The following is a 20,011-nucleotide window of genomic DNA, read 5'->3' on the forward strand; positions in this document are numbered from 1 at the left end:
TACCTCATGATCATTGCCCCGTAAACGCCGATCACCCTATCTGACAACTCCCCTGCTTTTGTAAACATTCCGCTCCGCTCATGAAAAGTGAATGCCCTCATCGTTGAACGCCTTCAACAGCCGCAAGAAGTCGTTTTCGTCACACTTTCCTGCGCGCTTGTCGGCCAGCTCCGTCACGTCTTCAAGAACCTTGCGAACCTTTTCGCGCACCAGCTGGGCGAGCTTGGTCTTCTTCTTCTTGCTCTTGGTCTTGGGTACATTCGCGCCGTTCATCTCCTTGAAGAACTCGGGTGCCTCCTCCTCCTCGTCGACATCCATGCCCGTACCCTCCTCGGCGTCGTCGACCTCCATATCCTCATCCTGCCCGTCCTCGGCGATGCTGTCGTCGATGGGCACGCCGTTCATGGCGCACCACGTCCGGTAGTTGCGCTCGATCATGGCGAGCACCTCCCTGGTGCCGAGCCAGTTGGCCCGTAGAGTCTTGTTCTTGCGCACAAAGCACACGCGCAGCACGCCGTCCCACTCGTCCCAGCTGATGTTGGGCCGGTCGCGGCCCGTCTTGGGCTCGATGCGCACGACCGACGACTCGACCTGCGGCGGGGGGCGGAAGTTGTTCTTGCCCACCTTCATGATGTGCGTGATCTTGGCCCAGAATTGCGCGTTGACTGACAGCCGGCAGTAGAGGGTGTCGCCAGGGCGCGCCGTCAAGCGGAGGGCGAATTCGCGCTGGAACATGAGGACTGACGTTCGGGGCGGGTTGGGCATGGCGAGAAGCTTGAAGACGAGGGGACTCGAGATCTACACACCCCTGGTTAGTATAACTTGAAGTCGGTGTCGGGCGCATGGGAGGGGGCCTACTTGGTATGGGGTATTTGAAATGCAAACATCGAAAGGCGGCAACTCCGTCTTGATCACATCGCCGAGCATGACCTCCAGCTTCTTCTGCTCAGGCGTTCCCTGCACACGCTTGGTAACCTCCGCCGCCATCCTGGGATCTAGTTCGACGCATATGCATTTGCGCGCGCGCTCCAATATGCGGACCGTCAAGTTACCGGTACCGGGGCCGACTTCGAGGACTGTGTCGGTCGGCTTCAGGTAGGCCTTCTCCACGATGGCGTCTGAGACACCCGGGTTCTTGAGGATATGCTGGCCGAAGTTGGTGTTGAACTTGAACACATTGTTCTTGGCTGAGTTTCCGGCGGCTGCGCCGCCGCCACCCGGCCGTTCGTACGGCGTGTTGGAAGCGCTGCTGCGCTTGGTTTGCTTCGTTTTGCCCATGGCGAGATGCGCTTGGTGTGAGATCGTGGGGTTCGACGTTGGGATCGAGGGGCGGTGGGCAATATTTTTTTTGGGAGGTGAGTTTATCGATAAGACCAGCGTGAGTGACTGGCAACGTGCAAATCCACTGGGGGCTGTGAAGATTTCTGGTCGTGAATCACAATAAAAAGTCCCAAAATTTCCACAGGGTCAGGGCTCCTGGCACCACTCCCTGTTGCCTGGTGGCATCGTCAGTGCCCATAACAATTTCGCCCATCATTTAGACACAACCTCACCCTCTCAACAACCCTCCAATCTTACATCGAAGACAGCTCCGGAGCTGCGTCGACACGATGTCAGGCCGACGGGACTTCTTGAGCCAGCCCGCTCCCGAAAACTACGTCGCGGGTCTGGGTCGAGGTGCTACTGGTTTCACAACTCGATCGGATCTTGGACCGGCGCGCGACGGTCCCAGCGAGGACCAGATCAAGGAGGCGCTCGCCAAGCGCGCCGCCCAGCTGGGTCTAGCTCCGGAAGGGAAAAAGGACAAGGAAGACGAAGGTGGCGACGATGACGAGCGCTACCAGGACCCGGACAACGAGGTTGGCCTCTTTGCGGGCGGCGTGTACGACAAAGATGACGAGGAGGCAGACAAGATATGGGAGTGGGTAGACGAGCGCATGGATCGGCGCAAGCGCCAACGCGAAGCCCGCGAGCAGGCCGAGCGTGAGGAGTATGAGCGCAACAACCCCAAGATCCAGCAGCAGTTCACCGACCTGAAGCGGGCGCTGGCGACCGTGTCGGACGACGAGTGGGCCAACCTGCCCGAGGTGGGCGACCTGACAGGTAAGAACCGGCGGAGCAAGCAGCAGCTGCGGCAGCGGTTCTACGCAGTGCCCGACAGCGTGTTGGCCGCGGCGAGGGACTCGAACGAGCTGGGCACGACGGTGGCGGACGACGGGGCGGCGTCCTCGGCCGGCGGTGACAGGGCGGATGGTACCATGACCAACTTTGCCGAGATTGGCGCTGCGCGCGACAAGGTGCTCAAGTCGAGGCTGGAGCAGGCCTCGCAGAGCGCGGGAAGCGACTCGGTTGGCGGCAGCTCGACGAGCATCGACCCCCAGGGCTATATTACGAATCTCAACAAGATGCAAATGTCGGAGTCCCAGGCCCAGGTCGGAGACATCAACCGTGTGCGAGAGCTGCTGCAATCTGTCGTCAAGACGAACCCCAACAATGCGCTAGGATGGATCGCCGCCGCACGACTGGAGGAGCTGGCAGGCAAGATTGTGTCGGCGCGCAAGACTATCGACCAGGGATGTCAGCGGTGCCCGAAGAGCGAGGATGCCTGGCTTGAGAATATCCGGCTGAACCATGATTCTCACAACGCCAAAGTCATTGCGAAGAGAGCTATCGAAGCCAACGGGCGCTCAGTGAGATTATGGGTGGAGGCGATGAGGTTGGAGAACCTTCCGGCCAACAAGAAGAGGGTCATCCGCCAAGCGCTCGACTACATTCCCGAGTCTGAGGCTCTCTGGAAAGAGGCTGTGAACCTGGAAGAGGACCCCGACGACGCGAAGCTCATGCTAGCAAAGGCCACGGAACTTATCCCCCTGTCGGTGGACCTGTGGCTGGCATTGGCACGTCTCGAAACACCCGAAAACGCCCAGAAGGTCCTGAACAGGGCCCGCAAAGCGGTACCTACATCACACGAAATTTGGATCGCGGCGGCAAGATTACAGGAGCAACTCGGCCAGGGCAACAAGGTTAACGTCATGAAGCGTGCTGTTCAAGTTCTGGCTAAGGAGTCTGCCATGCCCAAGCGCGAGGAGTGGATCGCTGAGGCGGAGAAGTGCGAGGATGAGGGAGCCACGGTCACTTGCGAAAATATTATCTGGGAGACGTTGGGCTGGGGCCTGGATGAGGACGACGACCGCAAGGATACATGGATGGAGGATGCCCGTGCCAGCATTAACAGGGGCAGATACGAGACGGCCCGAGCCATCTATGCTTACGCCCTACGAGTATTCGTCAACAGCAAGACCATGTGGACGGCGGCCGCGGATCTGGAAAGGAATCACGGAACACGAGAATCGCTATGGCAGGTCCTCGAGAAGGCAGTGGAGGCGTGCCCAAAGAGTGAGGATCTGTGGATGATGCTGGCAAAGGAGAAGTGGCAGGCAGGAGAGGTCGACGGCGCGCGGTTAGTCCTGAAACGTGCCTTCAACCAGAACCCCAACAACGAAGACATCTGGCTCGCCGCCGTCAAGCTCGAGTCTGAGAACGGCAACGAGGAGCAAGCGAGGAAGCTACTGGAGATTGCACGAGAGCAGGCCCCGACCGACCGTGTATGGACCAAGAGCGTCGTCTTCGAGAGGGTACTCGGGAACACAGAGATGGCTCTGGACCTGACGCTGCAGGCGCTCCAGCTCTTCCCTGCTGCGCCTAAGCTCTGGATGCTCAAGGGACAGATTTACGAGGACTCGGGCAAGACGGGCCAGGCGAGGGAGGCTTACGCGACGGGCGTCAAGGCCGTCCCCAAGTCGGTGCCTCTGTGGCTGCTGTACTCGCGACTGGAGGAGAACGCCGGCCTGACAGTCAAAGCGCGCTCCGTGCTCGACCGCGCTCGGCTGGCCGTGCCCAAGAGCCCCGAGCTGTGGTGCGAATCCGTACGGCTGGAGCGGCGCGCGGGCAACATGGCGCAGGCCAAGTCGATGATGGCCAAGGCGCTGCAGGAGGTGCCGAAGAGCGGGCTGCTGTGGGTGGAGCAGATCTGGCACCTGGAGCCGCGGACGCAGCGCAAGCCGCGCAGTCTTGAGGCTATCAAAAAGGTGGACAGCGACGCAGTGCTCTTCGTGGCGGTGGCACGCATCTTCTGGGCGGACCGCAAGCTGGAGAAGGCGCAGAACTGGTTCGAGAAGGCGCTAGTGCTGGACAGCGACCAGGGTGACAGCTGGGCGTGGTACTACCGCTTCCTGTGCCAGCACGGGACCGAGGAGAAGAGGGCCGACGTGGTGACCAAGTGCGTGCTCAACGAGCCGCGGCACGGCGAGGTGTGGCAGGCGGTGGCCAAGAATCCCGAGAACGCGAGGAAGGGAACCGAAGAGATCCTGAAGCTGGTCGCGGCAGAACTTGAGCAGTAGTCATGTCAGGTAGACGAGCAAGGGTTGTACGATCTTGTATTACGGCAGGGCGAAAGACACATAACATAGTATGGGAGTCTGGGACGGTCATCGTTTTTTTTTATTCATATGCGGATGGGGTAAGGCCTCAGATGGAATCAAATCGAGCTAGTCGGTCAAATCAATGGCTGGAGAATTATTTTTTTCAACTTTTCGTTGTGGATGTAATGTACAGAGGGAAACGAAGGGTTGGGCTCCTCCCGCCTTACTTCTTGTTTCCACTGCCAAACCAGCTCGACACGCCGCCCTTGGCCTTGGAGGCTTCCTCCTCGACCTTGTGGTCGAACTTGTCGACGGCCTTGAGCGCCTCTGCCTTGGTGTCCTTTGCGTAGGCCTCGACGTTGCTCTTGGCGCGCGCGGCCTGCTGGTCGGCCTCTGAGATCTGCAGGCGGGATCGAATTGTTAGCGATCAGGTTGCAACGTTGGTGGTGATTTGGGGGAGCCCGGTGACGTAAGAGAATAGTGCCGGAGCTGTCGCTCCTGGGGGATCCACCACGAACCGCTTCCCGAGTCTCCGGCCCGCTCGCTCTCAAGGATCGCGAATTCGTAATGGATCGTGGTGTGCAGGGCTTCAATGTCATGAAGGGGAAAGTGGGTGGATGGGCATGAGACGTACGGCCTTGTCAATCTTCTGGCCGGCTTCAGCGCCGTAGTCCTTGAATTCCTTCTCGACGTTGGGGGATCTTCCGGGAAGATGCGACTTGACTGAGGCGGAGGCCTTGTGAACATCACCTGCAATGAGACTTAGTTAGCATTGGGCTCGCATTGACTGCGAGTGTCGTGGATCGTGGATCGTGGACGCACTCTCGAACTTGTTCTCGGCGGCCTTAGCGTTGCCTCCTGCACTGTAGAGGTAGTAGCCGATACCGCCTGCGGCACCGAGACCGAGGATGAGGGGGGTTCTTGACTTGGACATGATGGCGGTGTCTAGTAGATGAGCTGGTTGAATTGCACGGATATCGTTTGAGGTGGGATGATGAGTGTGGGATGTGAAAATGGAAGATGAGGAAGATCGGGGGTGCGATGGTCTTTTTATTAATTTCCCATTTGAACGGAAAAGCGCGGCTGGGTCTTGTCGTCACTTGCCGTCCGGCTTTCCTACTCATAGCTTGTTTTAGCACATCACCACGGTCTCTTAGGGCATGTCTTCGATCTCGCCTGGAGCTTGTAGCAATGGTGACGTGATGACTGGAATCATGATCTTCCCGCTTTGGGCAACCCCGCATTTCCCAGTTCCCACCTGTCCCCGCTCCTCGACGATGCACAATTGCACATCACCAACTGCCTCCCTTACCAACATCCGTTTGTTAGCCATTTTCAACTGAATTCTCTTGTACAATTATTGAATACAGACCCCGGTGCAGTCTCACTACTTCCACGGAACAGATCTGCAGTACGCGATACCTCTGTGCATCTCTGCATCCCCCCGCTCGCCCGTCGCTCTCCATACCACCACCGCCCGCACGAACCCCACGAACGCCATCCCCCACATTAGCACATCGCACCCCATCAGCGCCCCCTTAACTGCCCGGCTCTCCTGCTCAAACGACCGCACCGTCAGCGCGAGCGCCGTGCACGTCGTCATGGCCAGGACTCCCGCTTGCACGTACAGCAGCGCCACGGCCGAGAGCCCGCCGCGTAGCTCGTGCGCCAGGAGGGCTGCGAAGCAGAGGAGCGACTCGGCTGCGAGGGCAGGCCCGGCGACGGTCCAGAGCCTAATATAGGGTGTAAGCAGCCTTTGAGCGGGGGGTCGGCTTCTCGAAGATGCTAGAGAGAGGGCAGGCTTACCAGTTCCAGAACTCGGGATCGGAGTCGCTCTTTTTCCAGATGGTCACCCAGATGAGGGCGCTGAAGACTGCGAGGGTCACTGCACCCTGAATGGCCAGTATGACGCCGTGCATGATAGATGGCAACATTCGCCGACATTTCGTACTCATCACGACCGAAGATGGACCCCTCGACGGTGACCCCCTACCGATCAATGATCCATAGCCCCTCCTAGGATGAGTGAAGGGAGAATAGTCTCTTTGGAGAGGGCTCCTCTCGTTTGCGCAAGCCTCTTCGACATCAAATCTCTGTGTTGATGGTGTGTCTATCGTCGTCTCATCTTCTGGTCTCGCAGCCACCGCTCTGACCGTCTCGCTCGAACCTGACCGGCCCCCAAGGCCAGAGGATTCGTAGCTGCTCTTAGTGCTCATTTGTGAGAGGCTTGTCACCGACCCCACGGGAAAGTCTGAACTGGTCGTCGAGGCGGGCTCGAGACGCAGGCCCGGCACGACTCGACCATTCAGCGGTGTGGTCTTAGGGGTAGCTGGGGACTGTCGCGGCGACGCGAGGCCCGGGGTGTTGAGTGTGTAACTCCTGTTAGACCTGGGCGACGCAAGTGTGAGGCTGGGGGGAGCGTTGGGGCGCTGCATTGTGCCATTGAAGCTGTGGAAGCGACCCCATGACCCTTCGTGACTGTGCCTGTCCATGGACAACCTTGACTAGCGACTAGATCGATGGTATCGTTCCTGGTGATTTTTTGTTTGCCGTATCGTAGATGGAGACTATTTCCCACAGTGGTGAGGAAAATGTGCCTGTTGGCTAGGAGAAAACTGACTGTCAGGTAAGATAAGGCGCGTGGAGATAGATATCCCGATCTGAAGAGATGGTGAAACGGAGGCGTGCGCTTAATCACACCACCAACCTGGAACCCCATTCTCCGCCATTGTCGAGCTGGCAAAAAGTGCGGGGAGGGGGGGGGGACTGACAATGGAGAGAGGGTGGGCCAGGAAGCTCAGCAGAGCAATTCTCTTGTTCAGAGCCTTTTTGTCCTGGGCTCACTTCATTGCGAGTTGTTTGCGTGGTTCAATTGAGCAGTTCACGTTGAACAAGGGGAGACGCCCGGGAGGGATAACGATAACGCCATTGTCTTATGACGACGCCAAGTCATTGTCGCAAAGACATCCTACATGCTATGGTACGATTATTCATTGCTCTTGCAAATAGCAAACGCGTGCATGTAGAGGTTCATTTTGCTTGCTTCATCGAATTCGAAAACTAATTGTGTCCCTTCACTCGAGATTCATCCTCGCCTCGTCCCCGATCCCCCACGCCCCTCCCTCCTTGCCTTGCTTCTGCAGCTCCATCTCCACCTCGATGCCCAGCCCGCTCAGCTGGTCCTCGCCCTCCTCGCTCAGGACTTCACTCATCACCTCGCTAGGCCTTCTCTTGCGCTCCTTCTCGTTCCTGGTGTCTATCGACGGCCTGTCCGCCACGGGGCGTCGTCGTAGCGACGCGAACCCCCATGACCGGGATGACGTCGACTGCAGCGACAGGGTGTCGTCAGCTGCGTGGGAGGTGCTGGAGTCTGAGGTCCCGGGCCTGGTATGGGCTGCGGTATGGTCGAGGATGGGGAGCGCGGGCTCGGAGCGTACGGGCGAGAGCCCCTTGTCCTTCTTCACTGCTGTGCTAAGGGCGGATGTGGAGGCTGAAGGTGTGGGAGCTCCGGCTTCCAGCTCGAGAGCCTCATTATCGTCGACTTCGACGAGCTCGGCGTCGCGGTACCACTTTCGTCGTCGCGTCCAACGGCCCCAGCCATCCTGTCCTCTGCGGCCGTTTTGCCACTATGATCACTAATTAGCACTAAACACTCTGCCGTAGAGTTTTGAAAAGGCTCACCTTGCTATCGTAGTAGATCCATCCATTCTGGGCCTCGTCGCCATTATAGTCCACCGGGCCGCCATCATCGGGCACGCCGTCCACCTTCCACCGGCTGCCCTCGGCCCATCGCCACCGCATGCTGCTGCCGTCCTCCACTTCCGGCAGCTCGAAAACGTCCTTTGGGGGCACGGCATTATTGTGCTCGTCGGTCCACGCTGATCGCTCATACGCGAACAGGCTGCTGGTCCAACCCAGCCCGACCCATCGTCGCTGGTTCTCGTAAATTATAAAGGTGAACTTGACGCCCGCACTCCGTGCGCCTCCGGATCGACGGTGGCTGACGGCCAGTTTCGATCGGCCCAACGCCTTGGATATCTCCGACTCCTTCTTCTTCTGTATAGTTGTAAGGCTCTCCGGATTTGACGCGGATGGCTTGGGCTTGGACGGGCTGTCAAAGCGCAGACCCGTGATAGCGGAGGCTAGCCGCCGCACCGTCGCACTTCTCCAGAGAATGGCCCTCGTGACCCTCATGACCCTAGCGTGCCAGGTCAGAACCAGCGTCCCGGCCACCAGGACCACCCTCCGCGTGGTGACGACGCGCCACGGCGGGGCCGTGAGCGCGATCCAGAAGGGCGTGACGATGAGCAGGCGCATGAACATGGCTGTCAGGGCCGGCTTGGTGGTGGCGCTGGTGGGTGTCCGCTGCGTGCTGAGGAAGTCGGTCATCTCGAGCAGCGGCTCCATGAGGACATTGCACCGGCCCGTCAGCTCCTTGAGCGTCTCGACGATCTCGTCCAGCGTCTTCTGGTGCTTCGTGTTGGTCACCTCGGAGCTGGCCCGGATATGCCTGGGCTGCTTGTCTCCGACGGCGCTCTTGGCTGCCTGGGCGGCGGTTCCCGACGTCGTTGGTCCCTTGGCGCCCCCAACACCGGCCGCCTTGGAGACCATATCCTTGAAATCGCGAGCGGGCTCGTTCCAGCCGCTGGTGCTGAGGGGACTATAGCGCCGCCCGTACATGCCGGCTATAAGGCTGAAGCCGACGACGACGGGGCCGGCCCAGCGTAGGACGACATCGCCGTAGAGGGCAACGGCCCAGAAGGCGCAGAGGAGGAGGAAACTCTGCCAGGGATCGCCCGAGCTCCAGGTGACGAGGCCGACAAAGGTGTTGAGGGGCAGGATGAAGGGATGGCTGTAGGCGAGGGCGCGGGTGATTTGCGGCGGTGTGGCGAGCAGCAGGGGGCTCTTCTGGTGGACGAGGATGGTGGAGCGGCGGGCGGAGCGCGAGGGCGTGTTGGCGGAGAGGGTGACGGGGGAGAAGGAGGCGTAGGTGGGCGGTGCACCGGTGGCGGCGGCGGCGGTGGTGTAGTAGGACGAGGTGCCCTGCTGGTCGGGCGGCGTGACGCCGAGGGCGGTGTCGTCGCGCGAAGACATGGGCGGGCCGAGTTGCGAGAGGAACGGGGTTTCCTGGATGCGGCCCGGAGGCCGGAGTCAGCAAGGTGAACCAGGTGCTGTTCCCCGGGGATAATGTAGGTTGGTCAAAGTGTTGGGCAGCGGTGTGTGCTGGTGATGGGGCGAGGTTGGGCCTCAGTTGGTGAAGCTCTGGTGATGATGCCGCCAAGCCCAACCAATGTCAGGGCATGAGGGCCGTGCTGACGATTCGCAACGTGGTTGCAGAAAATGCAGCAAGGTACGGAGTACGCAGCGAGTACGCGGCTTGCGATATGTGATGCAGAGGTTTGGTAGATGCGGGACACGGGACTCACAAAGGCAGCCATTAAGAACGAAGGCTCCGCAGGCTCCGGGTGCGCCGTGACGGTGGCCGTGACATTCAAACGTCCAACGTCATTGGTGTCGCGGTGGCCCGTCGGGTGCGCATGCGCACATGGCAGTTGGGCGAGTGGGCGAGTCGTAGTGTCTGCCTGGGGAGAATTGGGGGTCAAGGGCGAAGCGTTGATGCAGAATGACTTTCCAGAGGCGAAAGTTATTGTGCTATTGTGGCAATGACAAGATGGAAGAGGCCATCATGGGCTGCGATGGCGATGTGCTGGGAGCTACTGAGGAGGTGCTGAGATGAGCCGAGGGAACTTGGTAAGGGAGCTTAGCTGTCTTTTGCAACCATGGCACCCAGATGACCACATTCCTGCGGAGAAGCTCCAGCTGCCAGGCTGCCACCCCCCACCATTAACCGTACGTGCCGTAGTATTTGTACCCATTATCGGCAATCACATGTGAGCCCGGCAGTACGGCGCCCAAGTAAGTACGACGAGTAGACGAGCAGACTTCCGCCTTGGGTAATTCTGCATTTCGTATTTGGTGGCTAGATTGGTGGCTGGTACGGAGTACATGGTACCAGTACTACTTGTTCGGGATTTAACCACCATGCTATTCGCATATCTCCTCCAAAAATATGCCTTGATCCCCCAGCCGTCGCTGTTGTCAATAGTGCATCTCAACATACCTAATGAGCGCATCCATCTCACCCGGGAGCCCCAACAGCCCTTAGGCAGCCGCCTGTGGGACAGCACCACATGGTGCCACCTGGCACTGAGACGGCTCAGTACGGGAGCCTGGGGCCAACTCACAGTCTCACACATGTCACCACGGTATAGGGACAAGCTGTAAACTACAAAAGAAATTTAAAATGATAGACTAGCGGCTAGTGAACCCCATGTTCCAACTCCTAGACCAATTCGTTTCCCATGGCTCGTAAATCCGTGACCCGCTGCGTCCAACCAGAAACTGACTCCCGAATCCGTGGGCTGATGCGAATGGCGGCAATTGCCAACGCGAGGTTGATTGTCGATGATTGTTTTTTGAGCTCAAACTCAATCAAGAGCTAAGTCTCAGGGTGGTTGTTGTTTATGGTAGATTGAACATAGTGAAAGGGCGCACCGCTATGAGTGACCGCACGATGAGCATGAGCCTGGCACGTACTTATTAGCAACGGCGATATTACATAGTACGTCTCTTTCAAGACAACAATTCGGGACTCACAGCTGGTGCCGCAGTTGCAAGAGCTAGAGGAAGAGCATCCACAGTTGCCAGCCATTTTGATAGAGTTGTTTGGGGATAGGTAAAAACCTAAAAAGTTGTTGGAAAGTTGTTGGAAGATGTTTTCGTTTCGACTAATAAGTCTACTTGAGGAGAAAAGAAAGAGAAGTCCAGATGGTGGGGGGGACAGGCCTCTTTTATAGACGACGAGGCGTTCGCAGCGTCTTTCACGACGCCAACATGCCAACTGTCGGTCTGGAGCTTGTTGCGTTGGCCGCTTTGGCCGCTCTGGCCGCCGTGGCCGCCGTGGCCTCCGTTCGGGGTCTGAATGAGACGGTCCCACTTGGACCGAGCGGGGCCGCAGGATGCACCCTGCAGGAGGTTGGGAGGAGGGTGTTTCTGACAGCTGGTTGGCGATCAAATGATGCGGTCAAGAATCAAGATGGACAAGTTGAGCGGGATGCACCTAGAGAGGCGCGTGCTTTGTGCATTGCACCCGAGCCTATTGCTAGCGCGGATTTATTTTGGCGAACATGTTCTGAATGATAGTAGCAACTTGGCCTGACCTACCTAGGTACCTATCTTAAGCCTGTTCCTGGGTTCTAGAGGGGGCTCCTGCCAGTAGTTGCGCATACCGTGTAAGTTGTAACTTGTCGATGGGCAGGTACGATCGGCGACAGGGGCCTAGATAGGTACACGTCAGAGCCCTTCTAGACTTCTGCTCGCCTCTCTCCCTCCCGCCCTTCTCCTGATTCTTGCAGCTCGTGCCAGATGGACAGATTCATCTTGTCCCATGTCACCGCTAGTGATGAACCTGCTATACTGCTGCATTCTGTGCTGAGCTGGCTAGCGCCGACTGTCTCCATCCTCCCGCATGCCCAGTTGCCAACCTCCAAGGCTCCAAGCCTCCAACCTCCAAGGCTCCTCACAGTTCGGCCATGGGTGGTTGGTCCATGACGCCCAACATGCTCGGTCCCCCAAAAGACTGACCGCCTTTGAACGTTACCACCAAAAGAAGACCACCTGGAATTACTTCATCCTCTCCGGCCGCCTCCCGCCTTTGCCCGAAATAGGCGCCAGTGGACCCCTTTCTCCCCGTGTTGCAACGTGGGCGGTTGGTGGAACACTGCTTGGTTGGGAGTGGTTCCCTCTTAGGCCTCTCGGCCACGAGGAGGCCATCCTTTTGGACAATCATGTCCAATCCACCATGCGCCTCCCGTCAACTTACGGTTAGCGATATCCTTCGGCGGTTATGGATCGATCTCTGGTGGTTGGCATCGGCGAGTTTTGCCAACTGCTCAGAGAAGGGGAAAACCCTCTCAAAATCTCTCAAAACCCCTAGCTGGCATGCTGATGCGCCGATGCCTGACGCGTCGCGCCACCGCGCCACCGTCACTTGCGCTGTGACATTTCCCGCTAATTGTCAGCGCCAGCATCATGAGGCCCATGTGGAGGATGGCAGGTAGGAGGTCAGACCCGGGTAATCCTCCGTACGAACTGTCCGTTGCATTCGTCATATGCCTGCTGTCGAGGCCCTGAAGGGATCGAGTCGTTTCCCAGCCACCGCAACATCTAACACTGCCGTCAATTCCCGAGCATGGCCCCATCGGACTACGAATACTACGTAAGGAGTACTTCGTACGTACTAGTAAGCGAGTGCGTCCGCTTCGTTTCGAGATGCAAAAGTTTGCGATTCTGCGACGAATTGTCCCTCTTAGCGTCACCTCATAGACGTGAGACACTGCGACTTAGCTTCACTTATCGTCCTTTTCCTTGGCTTTATTCGTACTCTATATCTGTTGGAATTACTCGGACTATTCGGTCAATTGAAGCCTATGGAAAGCCTGAACCTCATAGGGGCAGATATTATGGTCCAGCGATGTTCAACTTCGGACCAAGGCTGGTTGAGCGGCACGAGTTGAGCTGTTCGGGGGATACGAAATCTATGCGGACTATGACTCCTACTATTTTTTTAACTGGTTGCTCACCTATCAGGCTCAGGAGGCATTGAAATGTCGGCTGCAACTTTACCCGGCGAGCCAAATGTCTTCCACGACATGACGCGACTACCTTCCGGCGTCGGCATCGGCTGAACTGACATTGCAGAATTGCTCATAATATATCGTTATCAGCTTCACGAACCCCACCCCTCGATAGCCTCGGCGTCAGATTTGACCGATATATAAAGACAGAATGGGTCAACAAAGCTGAAAACCTCGCGATGATCATATATAGCCTTCCACTCGTACCTTAGGGGCTTAGTCCGATTGTATACGCACACTAGCGATCGCTGCCAGCAAAATGGGGGAACTGGCGGTTAGGAACGAGGATGCGCCACCGCTCCTCATCACCAAGATCCAAGATGGCTCAGATATTGAGAAATACCTCCCATCCCTGCGCCGCCTGCTACAGGCCTGCGTTAACGACAAACCCGGCGTTTCCTCCATCGGGTTTCTCCATCCGCTGTCTGACCACAATGCCATCGACTACTGGCTTCACCTTCTCCCATCGGTGCTAGGGCCCAACCCTCTAGCTACCGTCCTCGTCGCTACACATCCCGGCGCTGATGATTCATCTGTCGTTGTCGCTACTGTTCAGATCGCTCGCATGGCCAAGGAGACGCAAGGTTACAAGGGCGAGATCCGCAAGCTGCTTGTGCACCCCTCCTACCGTCGCGGTGGCGTCGGGAGACGGGTGATGGAGGCGGCTGAGCATATCGCTCGTGACGAACTCGGGCTCGAGATACTGGTATTGGACACAGCCACCGAAACACCTGCAAGAGACTTTTATCTCCGGACGGGTTGGCGTGAATGGGGGATTTGTCCCATTTATGCTAAATTTGCGGATGGGAGAAAGGGGGACTGTAGCTTCTTCATCAAAATGCTGCAATGAATTTCGTATCACCCCTTTCATTTCCATCGCGCCGGCTTCGCTCCCACTCGCCTTGGTCTTTTTTTCAGTTATAGCATCAAGACCATGGTCTTGTCACACGTATCCACCGCAAACTCCTTTCCTCCCCAATGGAACACCCGCTCCTGGGGCATTAACACGCCCTCCCAGTCCAGCAACAACGAAACTCCCCGATCTGGCCCCATTGCCCCTTCCGGCGTGTCATAGGCCCTCGTGGCCAACCACATAGTCCCGACTCTACTAATTGCCATGGCATCCTCCTCGCACCGCTGACAGACCCATGGCTTGAAGCCATAGGGGCAGTCTCTCTCTTTCTCGGCGAGGATCTGCCCAACAACAGCGTCAACCTTGCTCTGTAGGTCGGCCATGGTGCGTCTGCATTTGAGCTTTGTGATGTAGCCGATATCAGCTGTTGTATCAGCGGCTGAGCGTCTTCGTCGTGGTGGCGTGTCTGCATAAGACTTCGGCCTCCTATCTTTCGCCCCCCTGCGGGGCTGGATACGAATTGGCGCCGATGACTCTGCCTTTGCTCTCCGTCTTCGACCATTGCAGACAGCCGGTGATATACAAATCGGAAAGTGCTCGACTAGGTTGTCCTCGGCAAACTCGAGAAAGTGCGGAACACACAGGGGGTCCCGTCGGGGTATCATCGTATTGTTGTCACGTTCTATGGTTCGTATATCTGCTCATGGTGTTTTTTTTTCTTTGATTGAGGTGCTTGCTTTCCCTGTTGCTTTTAGGTTTATCAAGGGGGGCAGACCGAGTGTTTAAGAGGAGCGTTTCCGTGCCTTTGTCTTTTGTTGCTCCGTTGTTCCGCTTCACCTGTTCGGAATGCCCAGATGAGATAATGGGCTTTGTTTTGACAAGACATAATGCTGTTCCCGACATCTCTGTCTTGAATGACAAAAACACTCTGGACAAGGGAATTGTTCACGGTAATGAACTGTTATTTCTTCATATTGTGGCGAGGGTGGTTGTCGCCAAGTGGCAGGTAGAAGGCCAAGGGGCTTGATGGCGCTGGCGGCAGCAGGCACGATCTTCAGCTACGGTGCGAATATGTAAGATAGCTCTTTCTTCCCAATTTCGGCTATGAGGCATTGATTATTTGCTTATTTTGCGGCCTATTGTCTGGCCTCTGTTCCCCCTCTTTTCCTCGTCTTTATCGAGTCATCGCCACCGACACGAACCACGAGCTCAGCACAACATCAGTTCAGCGAATCCCTGTATACATTATTTCTCGCAGCATATTCACTACGCTTGTATCTGCAAATTCCACCAACAATCCGACTACTCGCAAAACACCCCCTCCGACCGCTCGATATACGGCATCATCTGTACTGCGGTTGTTCCATGGACAAAGACCCTCCCCAGCACTCGGAGATCCTCAGGACATCTTGCGAACCAGACAAATACCGGGAAAGACATCGCCCGAGTCGGCACCGGAGTCCTCCGATGTGCTGAATGGCGCTTGCCTTGCGACAGTGCCCCCGCTGTCACACTTACTGCAAATATAACTACCAGGGCGAAATCCGGGCCTGTACACAAGGCGTACCTGACCACTACCGACATCTAATCAAAAGCTGTGCGAGGCACTTCACAGAAGTTCACAACTGCTCCGGCTATCGGTTCCGGGGACTATTCCAAGTTTCGGTGCCCAGGTTTGAAGGTGCCCCACGGCCGCATATAGTCCCTCGAGTTGTTACCTTGACATCGCGGAACTTCGAGCCAAGGATCGTGTACGGTTACGATAGCAATTCTTCCGGTACAATAAGAGGGGCCCAGAGTTCTGGCAGTTCTTCACCTCGTCCCGGATACCACTCTTATCCCCGGCCAGAATCCTAATAACAACGCCGCTCAGATGAGTGAGGAGCTCGCCGAGGAGGTCACTGAGGAGATCATTCGGGCGTCCATTGAGAATGCCCATGGGGAAGGCGTTCATGAGGACGTTGGGAATGTCTTTGAGAATGCCTCTGAGAATGCCTCTGAGAATGCCTCTGAGGAGGGCTTTCGGGAGGCCGTTGAGAACGCCTCTTGGGAGGGCGTTCAGGAGGCCGTCGAGGATGTCACAGGGCCTGCTGTCTTTCATATGAACGGCCACACTTCCGTTGAAAATGGGGTTCTTCCTGGCACCGCGACTGGGACAGTTGCTGAGGCTCAACCTCTGGTAGCTCCTTCAGTCAGACAAGATACTGCTCCTCCGGTACTCCCACAGCGACCTATTTATTATCAAGCCCCCGGCCCGTCCACCCTTAGCGCCCACAACGGTCTAGATCTCCAGACAGGCCAGACAAGTCAAACCCCCTATATTGGGCCAAACCAGAGCGTTCAGGCAAACTTCAATACTAGGACAAATCCCCATCGTTCGGAAAACCGCAGCCTCCTGGGAAACGCCCGAATGGAGTCGTTTCCACATTACCACTACTACGATCCAGACACCCCCATCGGATTAAATCCCTACCTCGGGCCAACCGCTAACCAATGGGCAAATACTCTTCGTATTTTACGTCAGAACTCCGGGGCAAATTCTCGTCGTACGTCAACTCACAACACCGGGGCAAATTCCCACTACTCGTATGCGCCAAACCTAGCCTACCTCGCGCGCGACCCAACAATGGCGGGGAATATCCCAATAGGAGGGGATCCCTTCATTGCGCCGAACCTTAGCACTGGGGAAAATCCTCACCGAGCTCCGAGCTCGTACATCGAGGCAGATGCCCAAAGGCAGTCAGCTCCCCACGACGCGCCAGACCCGAGCATGGCGAGAAATACCCAAAGGCGGCCACATCCCTTCCAAGCGCCGCAAGTTTCAAGCAGATTAAATCCCTATCCCCCGCGAAACGCCCAAACGGGGATCCGTTATCATAATGATTTATATACTCAGAGAAGCCAGAGGGTTCAAGGACATCAGGAACGCCAGCCAGTCTAGAGTAACGGCGGGAGGGTCTCCAGAGTCCAGGAATTGAGGGACGGAGCAGCCTCTCGCACTCGTCCTTCTGAAGGAGATTCCAATCCGGAGTCCGGGTCTGGCTCGGCTGCCGCATCTGGTCCAAGGGGTCTTACCATGTCCAATAATTTAAATGATTTATTGGGAGAACCCCCCGGGGAACCGCCCAACTCGAGCGAAGAGGAGTTCAATTGGTTTGATTGACCGAGGGACAAAGGGGACATGTCTACAGAGGGCCGTTGCAGCGGCGTTGATTAGTTGACGGTATGGTCGGGCAAAGAGAGACAAAAAAAAAAGCATAGATGGTCTTGTGGGTTTAGTTATGAAGCCAAGCATCTCATAGTTGATGGCTCTTCTGCAAGTATGATGACTCTCGGTTAAGTATTTTGAATTCACTGCCTCTCGCCACTTGGTCCTTACAATGATAAAAATCGGGCGTCTTTTGCATTTTTCGGCTTTGACTGGGCTACCTTGCTCGCCAGTACACCCACGAACCCCTTGGACCGTTACTTTTGCAGTTTCACCTCCATCTCGGCCACCTCGGCCATGACCTCCCTCACGGCCTTCTTAGAAGCCTCGCCCGGGGGCTCGTACGGGTGACGAGGAGCCAGCTTCTCCTCGGCGCCGTCGATGCCGGCCAGCTTGGCCGAGTAGCAGGCCACGGCGTACTTTGTGGACGCGATGCCGCTCTTGCAGGGGCTCTCGGCCAGGGCGGCCTTCTGCTGCAGGGCCAGCGCCTCGGTGTGCCTGCCCTCGGCGTACAGGCGGTAGATCTCGCTGGTCAGGCTGGGGAAGACGTTGGCGAAGGCGGCGATGCAGCCCGCGCTGCCGGCGGCCAGCCCGCCGACCAGGAAGTCGGACTGGCCGCCGAACGTGGAGAACTCGTCGGGCCCGTGGGTGGCGGCCAGGCGGGTGATCTTGCCGACGGAGCCGCAGGTCAGCTTGACGCCGACGACGTTGGAGCGTCCCTGGGGGTTGGAGGCGGCGCTCTCGCGCACGATGGCGGTGATGGTCTCGGAGTCGAGGTCGACGCCGTTGCACACGCCGGGGAAGTTGTAGATGACGACGGGCAGCGGGGAGCGGGCGGCGACGGCGGAGAAGAAGCGGCGCACGACGGAGGGCGTGGTGGCCTTGCCGAAGTAGGCGGGCGGCAGGACCAGCAGGTAGTTGGCGCCGGCGTCGGCGGCGTCCTGGGCCAGCTCCAGGACCTGCTTGGTGGAGTGGGCGCCCACGCCGGCCATGATGGGGAAGTCGGGCCCGACGGCGGCCCGGGCGGTGGAGATGAGGCGCGAGCGCTCCTCGCGCGTCAGGAGGAAGGCCTCGGAGTTGGTGCCCATGCACACCAGCCCGGTCAGGCCCGAGCGGGCGAGGTGCGCAAAGTACTTGGCCTGGGCGTCCAGATCGACCTCGTCGGCGTCATGGTCGAAGAAGGTGATGGCCGGGCACCACACGCCGGCGGGGGGAACGTGGGGGAAGCCCATGGCTGCGGTAGGAGGAGGGGTAGGAGGACGAGTAGGAGAAGGAGGAGGATTGGTGGTGGTGGGATGGGCGAGGCAAAGGGGAGATCGGTGGTGCGGGGTGGAAGTGGTATTGTCAGTAGGGGGGATGCTGGGAGCAATGTATGTTTGCGGTCGGAGGACGAGGCCGATGTGGTGGTGACGAGGAGTAAAGGAGTAATACCCAAGCCTAGTATCGGAGCTTGTCCCGTCCCCGGACCCACATCTCCGGCCACCCGCCCTGGTCGGTGCGGGGGAACCACAGATACTCGGGATCTGAGCCGATGCTTTTATGTGTGCTATTCTGGAACGTCGAATGAGGAGAAAGCACTGACACATCTGATACATCTGCTATTCGACCCAGGGCCTCTCACGAATCCCTCTCCCAGACCGCGAGCCAACACATGGCCACGTCTGGCCGCCACCGCATCATAACACCACTTACTCCGGTCTCGGTTCTCCATGTCTCGGCGTTATCGCTGTTCCGACCCCCCACCTCCACGATGCCTTCGGTCTGGTTTTCTTCCGCCTATTGATTTACTAGCTGACAAGGCTAAACTATGTGAAGTGAGAGGGCTCGGAAACAGCTGTAATTCTGGTAGGATTTGGTCGCTCAAAAGATGTGTCCCGCGTCGGATGGGTGTCCCATAAAGCTTGCTGCATTACCCTTGCTGTGCTCTGTGCGCCTGCATATGCCATATGCCTAGTACTATACACTATTTACTATATATATAGTAATACATGCTATGTAAACCCTTTCAGCATCTGCTGACTGTCCCCGCCCATTTTTGGCAATGATGCCCACAGGTACGTTGCCCGCCGTCCCTACAATCTGGTGGCGGCGTCAGTCAAGATCGCCAGGGCTGATCTGCCTTGCGCTCCCGTTCCCGAGGGCTAGTCGGGCTATTTTTCGTGGCTCGTGGCTGTTGGCCTGCATGATTTAGATCTAGGGTTGTGCGACAGCTTTTGCCTGTCTTGGGTTCATGATCTAGGCAGCTGCCGCACCAAGTGATATGATATTACGGCGGGGGGCGGGATAAAAGAGTGTGGGTATCCGAGGGCAGGAATCCAATTAAGACTGGCTGTCCTCCAACTCATTAACCTATTTATGGATACAAGTACATACATAATACGTAGGAGCAGACTCGCTGGTGCCCCGCAAGGCTGGCTCCAACAAAGGATCTAGTAGAGAGCTAGTTTGCTGATATCAAGCTGTACCGCTCGAGCCTGACGATCCTACCGTAGATGAAGGCTGTCTATGCCAGGTGGCAGACCACTCGATGGCGAGTCGGCTCGGGATGTGCGTAGGATCTCTGCTCAGTACTAATATTTACCCTATAGACGTTTCTCTGCCTATGCCATGGTAACTTGATGGTCAAGTACACTGAGGTCCTGTCGCGAGTTTTTTTTAAAAAAAATCTTTTCAAGTTGTAGTTCTTAGGAAAATAGACGGGGCTAGATTAAATCCAACCCACAGGCTACAGCCACCTAAGTAGGTGCGGCAGGAACACCATAGCGCAAAATGAGACGCAGAGCAAGTTTCTTCGAGTATTTGGAACGGCACATCATGTCCATATCGTTGATAA

The 20,011-nt window shown here is 57.2% G+C and overlaps 7 protein-coding genes across 7 annotated transcripts; 2 read left to right on the top strand and 5 right to left on the bottom strand.

Annotated features, from left to right (window-relative positions):
* Positions 1–78: 78 nt before the first annotated feature.
* Positions 79–1,278, bottom strand: DIM1 (S-adenosyl-L-methionine-dependent methyltransferase; the record flags this gene model as incomplete). The annotated part of the gene is made up of 2 exons (XM_083191201.1): positions 79–798; positions 859–1,278. 2 exons carry the CDS (start codon positions 1,276–1,278, stop codon positions 79–81), a joined length of 1,140 nt encoding a protein of 379 aa, XP_083052415.1.
* Positions 1,279–1,610: 332 nt separating this feature from the next.
* prp1 (U4/U6-U5 snRNP complex subunit PRP6) lies at positions 1,611–4,400 on the top strand (the record flags this gene model as incomplete). Its single annotated transcript, XM_083191202.1, has 1 exon — positions 1,611–4,400. The coding sequence occupies one exon, from the start codon at positions 1,611–1,613 to the stop codon at positions 4,398–4,400; it is 2,790 nt and encodes a 929-aa protein (XP_083052416.1).
* Positions 4,401–4,644: 244 nt separating this feature from the next.
* On the bottom strand, positions 4,645–5,355 carry ACO1O0_001721 (uncharacterized protein; the record flags this gene model as incomplete). The annotated part of the gene is made up of 3 exons (XM_083191203.1): positions 4,645–4,821; positions 5,056–5,171; positions 5,244–5,355. 3 exons carry the CDS (start codon positions 5,353–5,355, stop codon positions 4,645–4,647), a joined length of 405 nt encoding a protein of 134 aa, XP_083052417.1.
* Positions 5,356–5,808: 453 nt separating this feature from the next.
* ACO1O0_001722 (uncharacterized protein) lies at positions 5,809–6,340 on the bottom strand (the record flags this gene model as incomplete). The annotated part of the gene is made up of 2 exons (XM_083191204.1): positions 5,809–6,154; positions 6,228–6,340. The coding sequence occupies 2 exons, from the start codon at positions 6,338–6,340 to the stop codon at positions 5,809–5,811; spliced, it is 459 nt and encodes a 152-aa protein (XP_083052418.1).
* A 1,155-nt stretch (positions 6,341–7,495) lies between these two features.
* Positions 7,496–9,515, bottom strand: ACO1O0_001723 (PEX28-32 family peroxisomal membrane protein; the record flags this gene model as incomplete). Its single annotated transcript, XM_083191205.1, has 2 exons — positions 7,496–8,047; positions 8,103–9,515. 2 exons carry the CDS (start codon positions 9,513–9,515, stop codon positions 7,496–7,498), a joined length of 1,965 nt encoding a protein of 654 aa, XP_083052419.1.
* A 3,861-nt stretch (positions 9,516–13,376) lies between these two features.
* ACO1O0_001724 (acyl-CoA N-acyltransferase) lies at positions 13,377–13,967 on the top strand (the record flags this gene model as incomplete). The annotated part of the gene is made up of 1 exon (XM_083191206.1): positions 13,377–13,967. The coding sequence occupies one exon, from the start codon at positions 13,377–13,379 to the stop codon at positions 13,965–13,967; it is 591 nt and encodes a 196-aa protein (XP_083052420.1).
* Positions 13,968–17,435: 3,468 nt separating this feature from the next.
* Positions 17,436–18,410, bottom strand: ACO1O0_001725 (dihydrodipicolinate synthase family protein; the record flags this gene model as incomplete). Its single annotated transcript, XM_083191207.1, has 1 exon — positions 17,436–18,410. One exon carries the CDS (start codon positions 18,408–18,410, stop codon positions 17,436–17,438), a length of 975 nt encoding a protein of 324 aa, XP_083052421.1.
* Positions 18,411–20,011: the final 1,601 nt, after the last annotated feature.

The sequence above is a fragment of the Amphichorda felina genome (assembly GCF_050947745.1).
Source record: "Amphichorda felina strain 45539 chromosome Unknown scaffold_2, whole genome shotgun sequence".
NCBI lineage: Eukaryota > Fungi > Ascomycota > Sordariomycetes > Hypocreales > Bionectriaceae > Amphichorda > Amphichorda felina.